This window comes from Dermacentor variabilis, chromosome 4, assembly GCF_050947875.1.
Source record: "Dermacentor variabilis isolate Ectoservices chromosome 4, ASM5094787v1, whole genome shotgun sequence".
Lineage (NCBI taxonomy): Eukaryota > Metazoa > Arthropoda > Arachnida > Ixodida > Ixodidae > Dermacentor > Dermacentor variabilis.
The window spans coordinates 113,892,018-113,911,397 of NC_134571.1; the positions used below are offsets into that span (position 1 = coordinate 113,892,018).

General features: G+C 42.4%; 2 protein-coding genes across 2 annotated transcripts in view; both read right to left on the minus strand.

Annotated features, from left to right (window-relative positions):
- Positions 1-637: 637 nt before the first annotated feature.
- On the minus strand, positions 638-6,530 carry LOC142579636 (uncharacterized). Its single transcript, XM_075690033.1, has 2 exons — positions 6,372-6,530; positions 638-5,605 (listed from the first exon to the last, which is right to left on the minus strand). Exon 2 carries the CDS (start codon positions 5,580-5,582, stop codon positions 903-905), a length of 4,680 nt encoding a protein of 1,559 aa, XP_075546148.1. The 5' UTR covers positions 5,583-5,605; positions 6,372-6,530; the 3' UTR covers positions 638-902.
- A 3,100-nt stretch (positions 6,531-9,630) lies between these two features.
- Positions 9,631-19,380, minus strand: part of LOC142579637 (sialin-like) — a 38,116-nt gene continuing 28,366 nt past the window's right edge. The window contains exon 10 of the mRNA XM_075690034.1: positions 9,631-19,353. Coding sequence (XP_075546149.1) covers positions 19,132-19,353 — 222 coding nt within the window. The 3' untranslated portion in view covers positions 9,631-19,131. The remainder of the gene's footprint in view (positions 19,354-19,380) is intronic.

Below are 19,380 nucleotides of genomic sequence, written 5' to 3' on the forward strand. Positions count from 1 at the left end.
CGCTGCTAGATTTCAGGGTGACAAATTTTTATCGGCCTCAATGGTTTGTTAACATGAAGGGCTAACAATAAGAACAGGAGAAAGGAAACTATGAATAGCTTTGTTTCAAAGGGAGTGGTCATAATATCCAGCCATCCATCCAATATCCCTATGGTGAAACCAAACACCTATGGTTACCACAGCTATTTCCATTTTTTGGGTGTGTACTGTAGTTCCCATCAAGCAGCTGCGCTCTCCCATTAGAACAGTTTCAAGTTCTGGTAGCGAGCCAGATTCATGGGAGTGACGCTATGAAAGAAAGAACGCATTTAAAATAGTGCTGATCATGCTCGTAACACTGCTGTCAATTTGCAGGTCAGAATGACACTGAGTAACAGCTTGCTACTGCATAATCATGCATCGATTCTATATGCAAATGCTGGAGCCGGCTTTTGCATTTCGAAAAGGGGCTTAGCAGCAAAAGCATGCAAAGTTGCCTTTTTTTGCTTTTTCATTTTTTTAGTATGCAGATTCTGCGGCACCAACACATGCTTCACACAGCCAACAAGCAGTAAGTGACATGCCACACTAGTGTACTGAAGCATTTAGAACAGACTGCAACTAGCTTTTTAAAAGGCAGACAAGTGCTAGTTTGGGATCACAGACTGACACGCAGGTACATTTATTAAAAACTACAGTCACTCAAACAATATACAAAACCACAATAGACAGATCTCTATCACCCTTCATTCCTGCACTTCATTTTGTGCCCAAGACAGAATAAAAACACGATAGAAAATGGTGAACATACACACTCCAAAGTCACATCACTGGCACCAAGGCAGACTTCGGGAGGCACATCCTGATGAAGAGTATTAAATATATCTTGCACAATGCACACACATGCGCACCCAGTGTGCTGCTCACTCCACTATAAGTGAAGCAGACAGCACAGGTCCCGTAGAAATTGTCTGCGTTGCAGCTTCCGGTAATGTTGCCTGCTGAACTGCTCTGCGCCATAGTGGCTGCAGCTTGACAACCAGAAGGAATGTTGAATCTTCAATGTTGCCCAAAGCACGTGCTGCAACTCTTTTCCCAACGTGAAGCTCTGACCAGTCATGACTAGCAATAGAATCAGAGTTTGCAATAAGCCTGACGGAAACACCTCGGACAATGGATTTGAGTACTGAAACTGTAGGCGTGATGAGAACAACAGTGGCAGGTATTGAGTACACCACCTCAGGCCTGTCACACGTGGCACTGGCAAAAGGAAGGACTTCATCAAGGTACCACTGATTGTCCCTGCTTGGAGTGCTGCTGGTAGAACATCTATCCACTTGCCTTTCACTATGTGGCACAAGCCCATTATCACCTGCTGCAAGGTGGTCACTGTTAGACTTTGGGGTCTGATTTCTCAGAAGGGCAGAGATTTCTTCGTCAGTGTCTTGCTCAGACTCATCATCCGCTGACAAATCTGGATCAATATCGCAGGGAGCAACTCGGCTACTGCTAGTGCTGCTTTCATCACTAGAGGCTGCTTCCACTGCATGTCTTTTGTGATACAACCTGCTGCCACTATGTGGAAGTCCGTGCCTACTAGAGTCTGACATTAGGCTGCTGCGAAGACCTGAGGCTATCGACAATACAGGTGGTGACGTAGATGTGGCATGCATCACATTCATTTCTTGAACCTCCAGTGTATTGAAATCTTTTTCTGATGTTTTGTTTTCAGGGTCAATGCTTTGATTGGCAAGTGGAGGCCGAGACCCTTGCAGTTGCCCTGTGGAAGCTGCTGGAAGTGGTTCAATGTCCCAAATTCCCGCTCCAGCCCAGGCAGTAAGGCTTTCCTTTGGTGCTTCACAACTTGTGGCATTACCCTGAACAGCCACAGGTGCAGAAATCACTGGTAATGTTGCACACTGCACGTGATTATTATTAATAGGCAAGGTTGCATCCAGCACATTCTCTGGTGCATTATGTGTCATTGATGAAAGTCTACCCAGATCAAGCGCACTTTGTGAACTCTGCTCTTCAGAGGCAACACTCCCGATTACTTTTTCACATGGCTCAGACGTATCCATCGCCGAGATGTGGGGCAAGTTCATAATTCTTCGATCATATGGTGTATCCCAGTCAAAGTCATCATAACCATCATCAACAATTGTAACATCAGCACTGTCATCCTGAGTGCTTTCCTGCACAACTACTTCACCTTTCTTTACTACTTCCTCAACGGGCACATTTGTGAAGCTTGGAGAATGAACATTTTCTGTATGATGGTCAACTGATGGTGGAGCTCCCGACTGTGCTAATTCAGAGTCTGAGGCGCTGGAGTAAAATATGCAGTCATCACCATTAGTGGATGTGTTGTCATCACTTGCAGCCTCAGACATGTCTGACTGATGCTTCGCACCATTGCAAGCGTGAGCTCGTTCTCCCTGCTCACTACCTTCCTCTTCATCTTCACCACAAGGTGTACTGCCAGCACTTTGAAGTTCCACAATGACCCACTCAGATTCATTGCTGTCCTTGACAGCAATGAATTCCACCTCTTGGCCAACTATTAGTTCGTTGTAATTAGTCGATGTGGCACTGAGGGCATCTTTCTTGAAAACAACTTCAGCGTAGTCATCGGAGCTACCAAAGGTAGCTGCAAGTAGTCCGCTCTCTCCATCTAAACTAATAATCCAGCCCATGCCATTGACTGGCATGCATTTTGTCTCTGGTTTTGTACTTGAACCCACATCCACATGGTGACCAGAATCGGGTTTCCCAGGGCTGTGTTTCTGCTCTTCCTTGAGCTGCAACAAATCATCACAAATTTCAAACCTGTCCTTGCACGTGAGCACTACCTTCAAAACAGTGCTGCTGCTGAAATGATTATTAAATCCTTCGTCTTTCAAGTTTTCGAGGACAGACAAAAGTGGTGCTTTGCCATCGGTACACTTCAACAACTCTTTCTCCAGCATTTGTGTGATTTCTTCAACATCATCAGGCATTGCTGACTTAGGAACAACAACAAAGTGCTCCTTATTTACAACAAAGAATTCCTCTCTGCGGTGCAGGAACTCCAGCATTGCTTTGATGTCAGGAACAAGACACTGGAACAGTCTTTCAGTGCTAGGCCGTAATGTTGTATGGAAGACTGAGATTTCAACAATGTCTTCAGCAGCAAGCTTCACACAAACTTCAGCCAATGCATCTTCCAGGGCAGATAGCAGAGAGCTGGCATATCTGAGAGGCCATGACAAAATGGTATTGTCCTTCACAATCTTAAACATGTCAAAACAATTGCTAACTAGAGAGCAAAGCTTTTCAGTCTTACTTTTTCCTGGCTGTTTGTTAAGCTCTTGGCTGTACTGGTCTTTAACTATGTTCAGATGCCCAAGGATTGTTGAGAATGGCTTGGGGCTTTTCACGAGTAATGCAGCTGCCACTACGCCAACTACCAACCTAAATGAACTGGGCATGGTGTCAAGTGGGCAAACTTCATCATCAGTTTCAGCAACTTCTCCATCAATTTTTGTAAGCCAGACAACATTGATTGGCCGAAGCACATAAAAAAAATCATCGTACTTCAAGAAAAACTTGACAAATTTCTCCTGTGGGTAGACCTCTTCAAAGTACTCCTTCACGAATGAAGAAGCTTTGGGAAGGTTTTCTTGCAACATGCTGATGGGCACTGGATACGTGTTCACACGAAGAGACTTGATGAGATCAACAAAATACTCTAGTGCTGAAGCTTCATGTGTATTTTCTGAGGCACTTTCAAAGTCATATTCATCTATATCACTGGAATCCCTCTTTGAGGACCCACTGCCAGCCGAAAGGTACACATTCTTGTTCTTGGACATCGCAAACTTGGTTGGCGACTTGAGAAAAAATGACTTGAAGTTGTCTTTAGTGTAGACTTTGATCAAATAACCTTGCACTTTAGGTGGAGTCAGGGGCAAGAAACTCCAAAGAACTTCTGGGGAAATGGCTTTGACTTGATGGGCCTCCAATAGTTGCATCAAAGCAATATAAAAATCAACAGCCAATACATTTGGTTGCTTTTTTGCTGTTGTGTCTGAGCCTATGTCCTTTTCAACGGCAAGACAAATATTGCCATTTTTGCTCACCCTGAAACGGCTCTGGTAGTGCTGAAAGAATTCCACCACATTCTTCCCATAGTTTTCTGAGAGGTAGCCTGTAAGCCTACGATTAAGACACGATGAAATCTCTAGGGCAGTTTCTGGTTTTACAACACGCACACCATAGCAGTAGGCTAAGTGGAAAAGATCAGCAAAATATTTCTCAAGCTGCTTTTCCACTTGAACATTTCTTGCGTGCCATGCACCTACATTATCCTCGCAGCCAGAGACCCTTCCTTCCGAAGTGCTGCTGGAAGAACTATGATGGGCCAGTTCACAATTTCCTGCATTGGATGCCTGGCCTCTGGCAGTTGTAGCAAGCTCAACTACCCCCGTGCTCTCAATGCTGAAATTTTCAGCATGGTCCAAGAAAAACTTGTCAAATTTACCATAAGGGTACTCATCGCTGAAGTAGGAAAAGACAATTAGAGGTGCATCAGCTAGGCCTTGCCGCAACTGGTCAACATGCGTCATCTCATTCCGCTGCATGCGAGATTTTATCACATCTTCAAAGTACTTGATCGCAGCCACCTCCGCATCGATAACGCCACTCCTGCCACGCGAAGGCTCCCAGGGATCATCAGAATGTTTCTCTGAATAGTCATTTTCTGTAGTAGGCAATGCCGGAAACTCCTCCTCGTCAGACTCTTGCTGGTCGCTTCCGTCAAACATGTCTGCGGGACTGCTGCCACTTGTGGTCACTGAAAATGCCGACTTGTGCGCCCTGAAGAAGTCCAGAAAGTTGAGCTCTGTGTAGTTACTTTTGATGAAATGCTGAACATTGTCAGGAGCCTCACAAACTTGAGCAAACAAAGAGTCCACACTGCAACTCCCAAGCTCAATTCCAGGACTGTTGAGAACCCGGCGAAAGAACTGCACAGCGTCAGCTTCATCCTGTGATATCTCAGCATCCATGCAGCTGGCATCAGATGACCAGTAATTCTGGAAATTGCAATCTTCCAAAGGCCTTGGCACCTCCCCTACAAGGTATACATTCCCAGAGTTAGAAACGCCAAATACATCAGGGTGGGCCTGTAACAGTCGCCTCATCTCCTTTGCTGGATAGTTCTTGGCCATCAAGGCTTGAACACCAAGTGGGGCTTCTCCAATGCATTTCCTAAGGGCCATCAAGGGAACAGCTGAGAAATGGAATGCATTCATGGTCTTGAGCTTGTTTTTAAAGAAATCAACAGCCATCTTCTCAAGCTCGTCGATGCCATACTTCTTCAAGATGTCGGAAGTCAAGTAGACATGTGCAGTGCCTTCCAGCTGAAATATTTCTGGGAAACGCTTGAAGAATTCAACCAAGTCACCACTGTAGACACTCTTGATATGTCTCCGAAGATTCACCTGTGCACTTATCAAATAACTGCCCAGATCGGCAATGCTGACGGGTGACAGTTCAGTTTGCTTTTCACTTTGGATGACATTAGTGAAGTAACCAAGGCATTGCTTTTCGACGTTGGACATGATGAACGGCTCTTGATCACCACCTTAAAAAGAAAAAGGGAAGGGGGATAGAAGTCAGCAGCTAACCACAACCGGTAGCATTCAAATGAATATCGTTGTACAAGAATATGCGAGCTGTCAACCACGGCATTAAATTCAAGTGCTCGCTCTTCGTCCTCGTCTATTCGGGCGCTTTACGCCATGGCGATGTACTGACAAGGCCGCAAGTAAACTCTTTACATGTGGCGTAAGCAGCAGCAAAATATACGAGTACGTATGTACTGAACAATGAAACTGCCAGAAATTCTAGCACAACCGAAGCTTCTCCACAGGAAAGCGAAAGTGTGCTGCGGGAAAGCGGAGGAAATTCTGCATGTTTTTTAAACCTGCAGCGGAAGACGACACAGCGTCATTCATTCAAGGTGACGTGGAGTCGTTATGTAATCACAATATTCCCAGCCTATCCAATACACGACGATTACGTGACACTTCATCAGCTGCCAGTGGCAATGCCCCACTCTCGTGTCAGAAAAAAGCTTCCCAATGGAACAGCAGAGAACAGTGGTTTCGTTTCTTCGGAACACTACGCTTATCAGACGAAAAAAACCTCACAAATACATGCATTCTTATACACCTATTTTTTCGCACACGATGGCGACCAGACTCATCTCCAAACGTAGTGTTTAAAACCGTAATTGAGGAACGCAGCAGAACTGTGAAACGTTCGAAAGCATTCGTCGCGTCGCGACTTTCTCCTAGCAAACACTCCACAGCGAAATGTGCTGGATTGGACAGAGATCAACAACTTACATCGCGAACTTGATGTAGCGTGAAATTCCGAAACTTTGAAGGCTCCGCACACAGCTCAATTCCACGACGCCAGCATAACACGTTCAAGGGACGAACGCGCGAACGTCGCACCACCACATGTTGGGTTTGTCGAGTTTCAAAAAGGAATGCCAAGCGCTGCTGTAACTTTCTGTAAACGCCGCCCGATAATAATGAGCGCTGCGGGCGGAAGCGATACGTAACATTTTTCAGAAACTGGAGCTGAAGCATAGTCACAAAACAACAACAAAATTTGCTTTTGGGGGAGGGGGAGAAAATAGCTTTCTCTGGGTCTTTTGGTCGCTTTCGTGGTTGGCCGATGGTCGTACTCGGTTAAGATAAACGTTCGTTCATTCGCACGCTCACTCGTTCGTTCGTTCGCTTCAGCCGCGGCGAGTGACAGACGAGACGGTCCCCAAATTTTCTCTCGCGCCCGCTCTACTCGCGCTTGCGCGCAGAGGTCGGACGATCCCTCAAATGACTGTCTTATGCGAGACGTTTATATAGAGTTTGAGAGTTTTATATACGTATAAGTGTTTATATAGGTGTTCTGTGGCGAAGCCACCGGCGGCTATATAGCCGGGGACAAAGAGGGCGGACCAAGCCGCAGAATAAGCGCGGCACTTGAGTGCGTTTTTGGTTCCCCGATCAAAAAGTGCACAAAAAATGTTTGTTTACCTTACATAACTATTTTACTAATGATAAGGCCATTTAGTTGCAGTAATATGACACTACATTTAATTTTTGTGAGCATAAAATCGTTTTAATGATTAGCTTCGTTTAATGCGTAAGCATCCCATAGGCGAATACCTGCAGCTCCGTCACGGGAAAAGTGCAATGCCTTGTACCTGCTCAGCAATGCGTAATGTCGAAGAAACTTAATCGTTATAACAGTGTAAATGTAGATAATTAGTAGCTTTATAAGCGATTAGACCAACAAAAAAATTACCAGGGAGAATACCCACAATAGGGCTCCATAGATGGGGAAGCTTGTAGTAGGGATGGGCCAACATATATTTGGGAGTGGGCTAAGTGAAATTTGTGGTTTGGCCAACTTGACATTTGGGGGTGGGCCAACCTGAAATTTAGGGGTGGGCCGACCTGGATTTTGGGGGTGGACCCTACTTAAATTTTAGGGGTGGTAAGCTTGAAATTTGGGGGTGGGCGAACATAAAGGGGCTGACAACCGATTTTTAAGGACCTAGTTTTTCATGGCACAACGCAAAGCTTACCCTCGGTAGTGTTTACATCTGCAGTGGCTACTTCCAAAAGTGCGTGGATATTTAAGAAGCAGAATTTTTTTATCTGAGCAGCCTTTAAAAAAGTAAGAGCCCGTCCTCCAGCAATGCTGTGAAGTGAAAGTGATGTCGATAGCCTGCCTTGCAAATTGTGAAAGCCGCCCATCGTTCTGCTTTCACAGGAGTGTGTGTGACTGTGGTTAACCACCTACATTTTCACCTTTTCAACCACTTTTCAAAATAAAAGGCTCGTGCAATAAGTTCGTGTTGTTCTACAGACATTTCTTATATTTGTACCGCGTTTTCCCCCATGTACACGCCTACCCATGACTGGCTTGCCCCTGTCATCGTTGTTCTGTCGATTGACGAGCCAAGCCAACTCATTGAAAAGGAAGGCGAAGGCAGCATCACTTTTCTGCTCACCACAAACGATGGCTTATCTGCACATTGTAATCCAGGAAAAACTTATAATAAAAAGTATACAGCATTTTAATACTAATAAAAAACCAGCAACCGCATATGCTAGTAGAAAGTCACGTAGTGGGACCTCTTATGCAGCTTTATGTTTTTGCCATATGGGGTGCCAAAGGACATTTTTCGTGAATTTTAGTGATGAATAAAAAATATAAATCCATGTTTAATGAGAAAAACATGGCTTGTTTTAGCCACTACGATAGGGAACCATTCCATCAGCAGGGTTATCCCGATTCATGTTCTGAGCGGTTGTCTGACCCTTTAAATTTGCAGGTGGCCTAACTTAAAATTTGGTAGTGGCCCACCCCCGAAATTCAGGTTGGTCCCACCCCAAAATTTCAATAACCCCACCCCAAAATTTGAAGTTGGCCAAAGCTGAATTTCAGTTGGCCTACCGCTACTATAAACTTCCCCATGCTTTTTCTATGGAGCCCTACATATCCCTATTTGTATTCTCACTGATCAAATTTTTATTGGTTTAAATTGTTTGTAATCACTTATAAAGCTACCATTCATCTACGTTTATGCTACTATAACAATTAAATGTCTTTAACTTCACAAATCACGCATTTTTGTGCAGATACAAGGCATTACAGTTCTTGCGTGACAAGCCTGAGGTACTTGCCAAAGAATGCTTACGCATTAACGAACTCACAATTTAAAGCTCATCCAGAGCTGCTTACTAGTACCCACTAGTACCTAATGCTGGGTACATAAGCGCCCTTTTGCTTAAGTCCTATTACAAGCAGACACATTGCGGTATGTACGATCAGATCAGACGCGTACTTGAGTAGAACTTGAGCGTGCTGAAGCTAGCAGTGAAATCCCAGCCCAACCACACGCAGCAATGCACCGATGAAGATTTAAGGTGTAAATTTAACATCGAGACTTGTGTAAAGTAACACATCATGCATGTGCACATGCCCAACGCTTCCCAACTGAAGAAAATGCACACCATACAGGCGGCCGTAAGCAAATAAAAAGAAATGTGTACTTAGAGGTAAAATGTTATTCCCGGCTTCTTCTTAAGACGAATGTACAGCCGAAAGCAACACGCAATTTCAGCATGGCCGACTGAGGTACTGCAATGCTCTAGAAAAGCATGCCACAAATATCAACTGCCATTACAAGAGCAGTGCGGCAGCACACTCCATGCTCTGCTATGTTGGCGTTGGCTTTTTGCCCCGAGCAAGATGGCGACGACCAGCTTTTGTTGAGCCACCTCCACTCCAGGTGTTTTAGTATATAACTTCCTTGCTTCACTTACACTGACACGAATGTCACGCTGCACACTTGATTACGATCGAGATTGAATTTCTCGGTCACAATTGGCGTCTTGGCTCAATCTGCGTAAGGGAGCCAATCGCAGTTGAGAATTTCAGTCCGAATCGGGCTCAATTATAATTGAAAGTAGCCGTGTGGTACTGGTATGACCTGCAATCATCATTGATGGTTTTTGCTCAATTTCTTTTTTTTGCCTAAAATACCATGTGAGCAGTCAGAAAGCGATAAAAATCACCACTCAGAAATTGATATTTGGCCCACCTTTTTATTCTTTCGATATTGAAGTTGCGCAACAAGTGGCAAAATAAATCTATTTGGTATAATAAGCTAAACTGCATCCAGTATAAGAACGCACATAAAATAATGCATGAACAATTCGAACAAAATAAAAGAGCAACTGCTGCAAACATAGCCCAGAGGCAAATGCCCCTATAAATAAGTGACGAAAGGTATCACGCAGTTTCTCTTGCAAGAATAGATTCGTGTAACAAGAATGTTCCTGCTCTATTCCGGGACTTTTGCAGCTCCATTGCTGTTACGGTTGCTGAAGGTTCAGACTGCTACAACTCATCACAACGAACATATACCCGTCTGCACATACAGCATAATTAATCACATACTGGAGCAAATCATATAACCAGTAACAAATCTAATTTTTATTGGGCAACTATATACAGCATGAAGAGGCTTTCTAGAATACTTGCGAAGAGCACTCTGCGAAGCAAGAAGGGCATGGGGGGAGGTGCACTCTGCAAGTGTCCGCCTAGTGGACATGTCCATTATCGTCTGCTGCTAAAGTTCTGGTTCTCTGGGCTGGGGAACACATGGGAAAGAGACAAGTGCCCCTGCCAATCAGCACTTTAGCAACAGATAAAATGGACATGTCTATTTGGACAAGGTCCAAGGACAAGGGCAACGCCCCCCCACACACCCAGATTTAATAAAGGGATGAAGACAGAGGGACTGTCAAAAACAAAACATCCATGGTAACAAACCAAACTCAGCACTAAAATGAAGGACAAACGCTTTCATACATTCTCTTATTCATCTTTCATATCAGCGTTGGACTTTGTTATCACAAATCCAATCAAACTGTCACTTTTTGCGTCGTTCTCCAGCTCACCAGATGCGTCAAAAGGCCCAGGTGGAACACTTGCATTACGACATCGCCCATTAGCCCAGAATGTCTAATGCTGCACTATGCTCTGTGAATGTCTCCAATAAATATTGATAAGAAGAAGATGTTCTCCAGAGTGAATGAGTCAAAAGATCCAATGTATTCTGAAGAGTAACTGTGCAGTGAGAAAATAAACAATAATATGATGACAACTGTGAGTGAGATGGCAGTTTCATGTGCGATATTCCTGTGCAAGACCTGTAGTTGGTCTGATATGTCTGTGGGGTGCACTCAAAGGACAGGTGTACAAGAGCTATCCTCATACACAGCATGTCTTCCAGCCAGTGGTGGACAATTTAAGCATTTCCTGTAGTGATCAATGCACTGCCATAAATAAAACTTCGTATTTTAACACTGTCATTCCCACTATACACAGACACTTTTCCGACACCCAGTACTACATAGATTATTCAAATCAGGATGCTCAAGAATGTGAAAATCCAAGAAAACATTTTAATAAAGCAACAAGAGTATTGGTAGTTACTTGGAGCACTTTAAGAAGACACTAAAGAGAACCTTAAAACAGTTTAGAGAGGTTAAATGTAATTTTAAAACTATTTCTGATTCATTTTATAGAAGGCGGGTGAGTAATACCAAAGAAAACGAAGGTAAAAATTTTCTTGAACTTTATGCTGCCACTTCAGCACTAGCACATCTGCGCAGCAACATGAATTTCGAAGTATTTTCTCGCATTTTGGTGATGTCGCTGCAGAAGGAGTTTTATAAGCTTGCGAGGTTAAGTCTTTTAGATCTTTGTTTACCAGAAAATGAATAACCAGACCCGAACAGAAGCTGTCAGAATCCATGTTGTCACAGGGTGCCATCGTGGAAAGCTCAGGATGGTGCTGCCACTCATTTCTTATATTTGCATTTTTTCTGGCTTAATAAACCTTCTTTCACGGTAACTGTGGTCATTTCACTATTCCAGAAACACACTTCACGAATATACAGCTTAATTTCACAGTTCTTTTTAGTGTATCTTTAAAAAGTTTTAAGCAGCTGGGATAAAAGCAGCGAGGCATGGACACTAAAACAGTTGCTTGAAAATCCTGTTTAATGTATGTCAAAGTCACAAAGAACATGTGGTAATTGCTTTTTATTCCTACTCAAATGCAACCATCAATGCCTTTGTCTTAGATGGAAACTGGCTGAACCTGGCAATGGAGAGCCAGAAGTAAGCTAAACTATAAACAGTATGTGACAAAAAAATGCAAGTCAGTACTTGCTCGGATTGGAAGAGAATGTGGAAAATATTCAAACAAGACAGTCACGTAAAAAGGCCTGCATCCACACACCAATAATTTATTTTACAAATACTATCCACAAAACTTGTAAGCTATAACCCACCATAAATATTGTCAAAATATATTACAGCCATGAAATACAAATGTTTTAATTGTACCCACTATGTACAAACACAGTTGCATGTCTGTACACAAGGCCATACACTTACAAAAACCCAGTATAGCCTGCTTATTCTTACACACTGTCACTACAAGCTCTTTTTCTTTCTTCCATATTGTCCCCTGTAGGCAGTAAGAGTTTGTACAGCATGTAAGCCCCAAACAAATTACATTTCTACACTACCATCATAAAGCTGTAGTTGAGAGTGATGGTTCATATATTCGCAATTGCCAAACATGATTATTCTGGCACACCTTCCACTCAGCTGTAACGGTGGAGCCCGGGACAGAAGGTAACATAACCTATGTTTCTTTCAATAGAGAGAGTGCCACTCTTTGAAAGTACTGACGCTGGATCCTGTAGACACAAGTGGTCCCAAATGTAGCACTTCTGTAAAGTGAGCTTTATGATCATAGCAGCTCTCGTATTATCATCACAGGATTACACGAGGATAGGGAGTGCTACTTTGGAATAGTCCTTTGAAAAGTAAATTCTCTGGACTATGAGAGAATGCGCCAGCTACTGGAGCATTACTTGGCTGCTTTCTCTGATAGTTACTTTTGTGCATTGCCAAACTGGAGGGGCACCAGAAGCTAGATTTAGTGGAGCCACTTTGGACACCATCTTTTTTTAATATTATTTTCTTCATTCTTATTCATGCTTCCTTCAATTCACTGCCTATTGCGGCATTTCCAAATGCAAGCTTCAAATAAAAGTTCCCAGAAACGGATGCCTTAACAAAAGTACTATGCCAAACATAACTAGAAGCGAGTTTTAATCAGCTGTGCATGCTAGCATACACTAAAGGATCTGGCACTGCGTTACACAACTTCACTAATTTGTCAATGCTTACTAATTCACTACCATGAAGAGCTTTTGAAGAAATGCACTTCATATGTACTGTGGCACAGAAAAGCTATCTCTCAATTCCAAGTTGAAGGAGAGTGGACGCACACGGTTTTATTATGCTATATATTACACACAACTCCAGTAATGCGCAAGGGCTTTGTGGACACTAGGCACGCATTCACCAAGACAGAACAGTCCACAAATAACATATGAATTGCTGTGTTATGTACACTTTTTTTTCTTTCTTGCAGATGCACTTGTTTGTACCTCTACTGTTGTACCAATGATCATCTGGGACTGCTGACAAGACACTGATTTTAACAACTACAATAACACGAGTTCTGAATTGACGGACGGCGACAAAGCCATGAGCATTAGCTCCATAACACATTAGCTGTATCATACATTAGCTCTATCACGAGCTAATGCTGCTTCAACAATCAGTTTCTTCTGATCTGGGTGCATTTCACATGATGAAGCTGCAATTCACACCTGTACCAGACAAATGGTGTACGTCCAACGGAATTAAGAACACAGGCATATCTGCCAGAAAGTGAAGCATGTCTACTCAACATAATTGTGGACTGTAACAGCAGGTCACAAGGCCACATGGCACAGCAAATCAAATGAAATTGTGGTTCAATGGTTAAAAAAAAAATGCACGGGATATCAGTGCACTTTTAAATCTAAACATACATGAGCGTTTAAAACTCGTACTCTTCCCCCACCGAAACACCACAGCAAGAAATCGAACCTATGAACTTGTGCTCAGCAGCAAAACATCATAGCCAATGAGCCACAACTGGTGGATTACATGGTGCAGCACTGTGATTACGTCTATGCTTGCCCGCCCACAAACTCCTGCTGCCAACAGTGCAAGTCATGCGTTCAAAGATGCGTCCATCATCCCAGTGCAAATGAGTTTCAGAAGGTATCACATAAAAAAACAGTGCATGCATGAATGAACAAACAGCCATGAAAAATTATTTTGCTCTGTCGATCAATTACAGACTGTACAACAAGCAAACTCAAATATAAGCAAGTAAAAGCATACCTTATCAGCATTTCATATAGTAAAGCAGTTCTTCAGATCTTTTTTTTACAGAGCATCGCAGAAAAGCTACATAAAACATTGGCTCTGCAGAAATAAATGCTATGTGTACAGATCTTCATAATTACCCTGATCTCAAACAGAGTGAACAGTAATACATTACAAAGTACAGTAAAGCCCAGTGCTATCTCATGCTAACAGTAATTTATTCTCTTTAAGGAGCAAGAAGTAGCTTTAAGGAGCCATTGTAAAAGTCATTGACATAGCTAAGCTTATTTCCAAAATCTCACACAAGCGTAACAAAAACTTTAATGCTGGCAACATATCAAAATTTGTTCCACAATGTCACAATTTCTGAACACTATTTTCCCTAAAAAGAAACACATTTCATCCTTGCCCTCAGGTCCTATGCACTTCTGCAAACATTCACAAATGAACACGTGAAGTGTATGCACTTGATGACAGGTAGTAAAACTTGGTTACAGCTACATGAAAAGATGTGTCAGAGATAAAAAAAAGCCCCTGCCTTGCGACACCTACACACAATGCAGTGATAACTTTAGTGGGTGTCAAACATTTTCACTGCTGCAAATATTCATGGCCACATGTTCAATCAATGTTGCAAGCAATGTTGCACAAGCTTGTCAACAACCACAGCTTGCCAGCTGGCCACAAAACAGGCTGTATGCAGGCCAGCAAACTACGGGCTCTCCTTCAGTGAATTTTCTGCATCCAGGCTTTTCGCTATAAGAAACCTGTATAAGCTGTCGCACTGTCCTCGACACATTCTTCGTCTGCATTTGCACAGATTTGAATAAGACTTTAAGCATAGCAAAGGATAATTGATGCAAGAAAGCCATCATCAATTGAAAAGCGCAACCCTCACATTTGGCCTTTTCATTACCATTAGAAACAGCAGAAACAGGAAACACTCATGTAACGCCAACAGAATATTCTTCTAAAACTCCTGCTTGTTCAGCATAAATGCATTGCTTATCAACAAGAAAAGATAATAAATAAATAAAAGACGAGAGGGCCGAACATCTTTCTCTAAATTGCATGCCCAAATAAAAGCACTGATGACATCATAGCGTGCTTTCATGGACTGCTCTGCATTGCTGCTAGTTTTGGCCCTATTCGAACAACAGGAAAAATGTATAGCTGGACGCATCTACAGTGAGTGCGTCTACATTAAATGACCATCATAGCAATTCAGAATTCTCATTCTTTTTTACATGGGATGCTGTTAGTGCATGCTTTGTGTTTACAGTGAGGTGATCCTTACAACGAAAAAAAAAATAGTGTCACGACAACCATGTTTTGTTTTACAGGTGTTGACATTCAGATCTTTCTCAAGAAGCAGTGGTCGAGCGTCTGATAGACAGTGCTCCAATCTTAAAACACCGTGGGAAGCTGGTGTCACAGCTTCAAGGTAGCATTGGTACACCACCATTCACAATTACATAATTTTCTGGCGTACAAAACCACTTCTCTACTTTTGTTATTTCACGAATGTCATCTGCTAATCTAGCTTTACGTTTTCCTATACTGACACTTTAAATGCCCTACCACACTCTTTTGAACACAGTAAATAAAGTGGCTTAACTTGTTAAACCTGCCGAAAATGAAAACCCGACTCATGAGGGTGGATACACTCCATATGAAATCGATGCCAAAATTTGTCAGAACTTTAGCCCCTTTAGGCTCAGCGTGCACTTTTGAGGACGCAACTTTTTTTTGCCATTACGCCATTACTGCGCAGTGGTTGCAAGGAATAGACAACGAACATTGAGTAAATTGAACATTCTGCTTTCCTAAAGTACACCCATTTCACTTCTGAGAGTATGGTGTCGCTTCAGACGACCGCATTGGTGAAGACACTACTGTGTTTGATAGGAAATTTGATGTGGGGCGTTTAAGTAGCCATTGCGAAAGATTTTCTTTACTTTGTTGGTATGCTTGCACCCAACAATTAACCTGTGCATGCAACTTGAGCGGGTGACTTAATATTTTTAATGAAGAGACGTAGCATGACTGACTCCACATTAAATGAATATCTAATTACTTTGTAATTATGATGGGTCTCTATAAAATGCAGTCGTTCTCATCACACCTTGACTTGCTTGCTTTGTAGTCTCCAGCACCCTGGCATAAAATTATATTAACTTTCACCCATTTATCGACAAGTCAATCGTAATTCGTTAATGAAAGGGTTATGTTATCACCATCTTATTTCATGTCCACTGTAAGACAAAGGCCTCCCTCCCAGTAATCTCCAATTGCTGCTGTACTGCACCAGCCAATTCCGTCCTACACATGCAAATATTTTAGCCTGATCACTGTATCTAATCCTCTGCTGGCTTCAATTTGTTTTCCCTTACCTTGGCACTCTTGCTGCTAGTCTAATAGTCCACTTGTAATCTGTTCCGTACATTACATCAGCTGCAAATTCTTCCGCCTAAACTTAATGAATATTTCAGCTACCAGCCCTTTGCTCTATAAGTCTAGACTGCCATCTTCCTATCTATTAACTTCATGCCTATCATTTTCTGTTCCATTCCTCATTTTCACTGAACTTAGCATAATGTTGTGGTTTAACTTAATTAAACCAGTAAAAATTGGAATCAGCTGGATTCACATTAATTTCACAAATAAGCAGAGCACTGCGAAAGAAAGCACAGGCAGGCGAGGAGACAAAGCAAGCCTAGCAAGCATAACATGTTGCATGCTTGCAATTATATAAAACCAGGCTGGGCAACTAGGTAGGAAAATTAATGAAAGCCAGGTTGCCATTATCCCTCAAGAGAAAAGTGTATAACAGCTGTGTCTTACCAGTACTCACGTACGGGGCAGAAACCTGGAGGCTTACGAAAAGGGTTCTACTTAAATTAAGGACGACGCAACGAGCTATGGAAAGGAGAATGATGGGTGCAACATTAAGGGATAAGAAAAGAGCAGATTTGGTGAAGGAACAAACGTGAGTTAATGACATCTTAGTTGAAATCAAGAAAAATAAATGGGCATGGGCAGGACATGTAATGAGGAGGGAAGATAACCGATGGTCATTAAGGGTTACGGACTGGATTCCAAGGGTAGGGAAGCGTAGTAGGGGGCGGCAGAAAGTTAGATGGGCGGATGAGATTGACAATTTTGCAGGGACAACATGGCCACAATTAGTACATGATGGGGGTAGTTGGAGAAGTATGGGAGAGGCCTTTGCCCTGCAGTGGGCGTGACCAGGCTCATGATGATGAACCATGACAAACAGCAATATTAGAGTAGTAGAAGTATCAATTATAATTAATTATAATTTATAATTGTTAAGAGAATGTGGTGGATACTATAAAAAAGCATACAAGGCATGTAAATATCTATGTGTATGTTTGCAATGTCACATTTGCAGGCAACAAGGGCATTATCAAATACTTTTCGTAAGTCATTATGTTAAAGAAATCAAATGGGCCAAGTGAATGGACAGACATTTCATTGTAATGTCTATATCATAAAAAAATAAGCGCTGAAAATCATTTCTAGGAAACAATTCAGCAAAATAAAGAGAGGATCTGCTAAAATGATTAAATGTTGCTTTGAATGCTTCAAAGATTGCTGGAAAAGCTTAATTCAAAATTTGCTTTAAAAAGCCTGCTATGCACTTAATTTCCAATATCCGCACCAAAAAAGCCAGAAATCTGCTTGATATGGCAGAATATTTGCTAAAATGGCAGCATTTCTGTTGACTTGCTTATGGTACTTGGGAGAAAGAATGCTTTGCATGGGAGATGGACAATGAAGCGCCCCTACAGCTAAAGAGCTTCTTGTGGTCATTTTGGGCACTTGCCAAGATTTCCAATGTATTGTATGTAAAATTTGCTTTCATGATGGAGCGAGCGCACACGCACTAAACCAAAACATTACCGTGCTAGCAAGCATCCGTCATGGACAGTCTCAGCACATCACATAAAAATAAAACCACGTATAGCAGTATTTGGACATGTGCCATTAGATTTATATGTACGTAAACTAAATGCTACTTCAATCAGAGGAATAGGGAAAAATTAATGGTGAACTCCAGCGTACCATTAGAATGTACTTTTGTTGTTCCGTAGGAGAGATTGCATTCTCTATGACTAACTCAGTGCATAAGTGCACACTGCAACAGCTCACTTGGAGCAGCTTCCACGAACAAATCACTTCTCGGTCCTATTGAGATGCCAGATTTGAGATTCCACATAGTGGGATGTAACTGCTGTCACAATGCACAGTTATGTTGGCCTTCTCTTTTACTATATTACAAAGCACGCAACCATGTGTGTTTTCATGCCTTGCGCACTCTTTTCTGTAGCCACTGAACTAATTTTCAATGACAAAATTGCCCAGGCACCAGTCTAAGCATTTTGGATGTGGGCAACAGTTTCAAAGTGAGTGAATCGTGCAAGTTCCCATAGCACATATTTGTTATAACAGCAACTTGAATCCGCCAACCATGGCATGGGGGCATACACTGTGTTTTCCATGCCAGTTTAGCAGTGCAACTAGCGCTTTTACACTGATGCAAAGCATAGACTGATGGTCAACCAATGAAATTTACCTTATACGAATAGACAGCATTTTTAAACTCCTGTTAAATAATAATAAAGTATATACTACCCAAGATTTTAAAAATGCAATAGCATGAAGCATTTCAATGGCACAAAAACTATAGGACTGAAAGGCCATGTCAATGGCAGAAAAAGTCCGCTGTACTATGCATACACTTGTTTCATTGAGTCGCACGTGCTACGTCTTAATGGCTATTCTGACAATCATCTAAAATCCATTCTTTAAGCACATAAACTGATGAGAAAAAAATAAAATGCATTAAGCATAAATGCAGGGCACAAAAGTGCTTGCATCACCACAGTGGGCATCACGACAAGCAAGCAGTCTTCAAGTGAATCTTTGAGGAAAATAAAGAATGCACGAAATCACAAAACCAAAGAATGCTTCTGTAGAGGAAGAGACTAAACGGACATAGTAAGCATACTACTTGATGCTCTAAAAACCAACTGGGCTCTTGTGCACTTAGCAGGAAAGCTTTGAAAGCTTTCCTTAGCGGGAGCCTGGCGAATTAAATGCCACATAAAAGATGGTTGTTGGTATCACAGCCTATCAGCAGGAACACTACTCTTGCACCTCCAAGGAATAGAGGGAAAAAAAAGGTCAGTCAGCACCAACAAAGCAGTTCACTGTGTTAACTGACGCTGTAAGGCACACCGTTAAATGCTGTCAGTGGCAGTAAGGCCTTGTATCCTTTGAGCCCTCTAGTGGATCATCATCAAGAAGTTCATCACTAGGAACAAGCACAGCCGCTGAGCCCCCAAGAGGAGTGGCCAGCTGATGTGCCCACGGTTGCACTTCTGCCGTGCCGAATGCCAAGAATACCACGGCTCCAAAGGTGCACACCGCAGCAGCAATGTAAAATACGGCATTCCACCGTGCAATGGTCTCCTGTGGTTTGTACAAAAAGAAAAAAAA

Bases quoted from the DNA above. Each gene is read 5' to 3' on its own strand.
- LOC142579636 (XM_075690033.1), bottom strand. From the start codon at position 5,582: ATGTCCAACGTCGAAAAGCAATGCCTTGGTTACTTCACTAATGTCATC.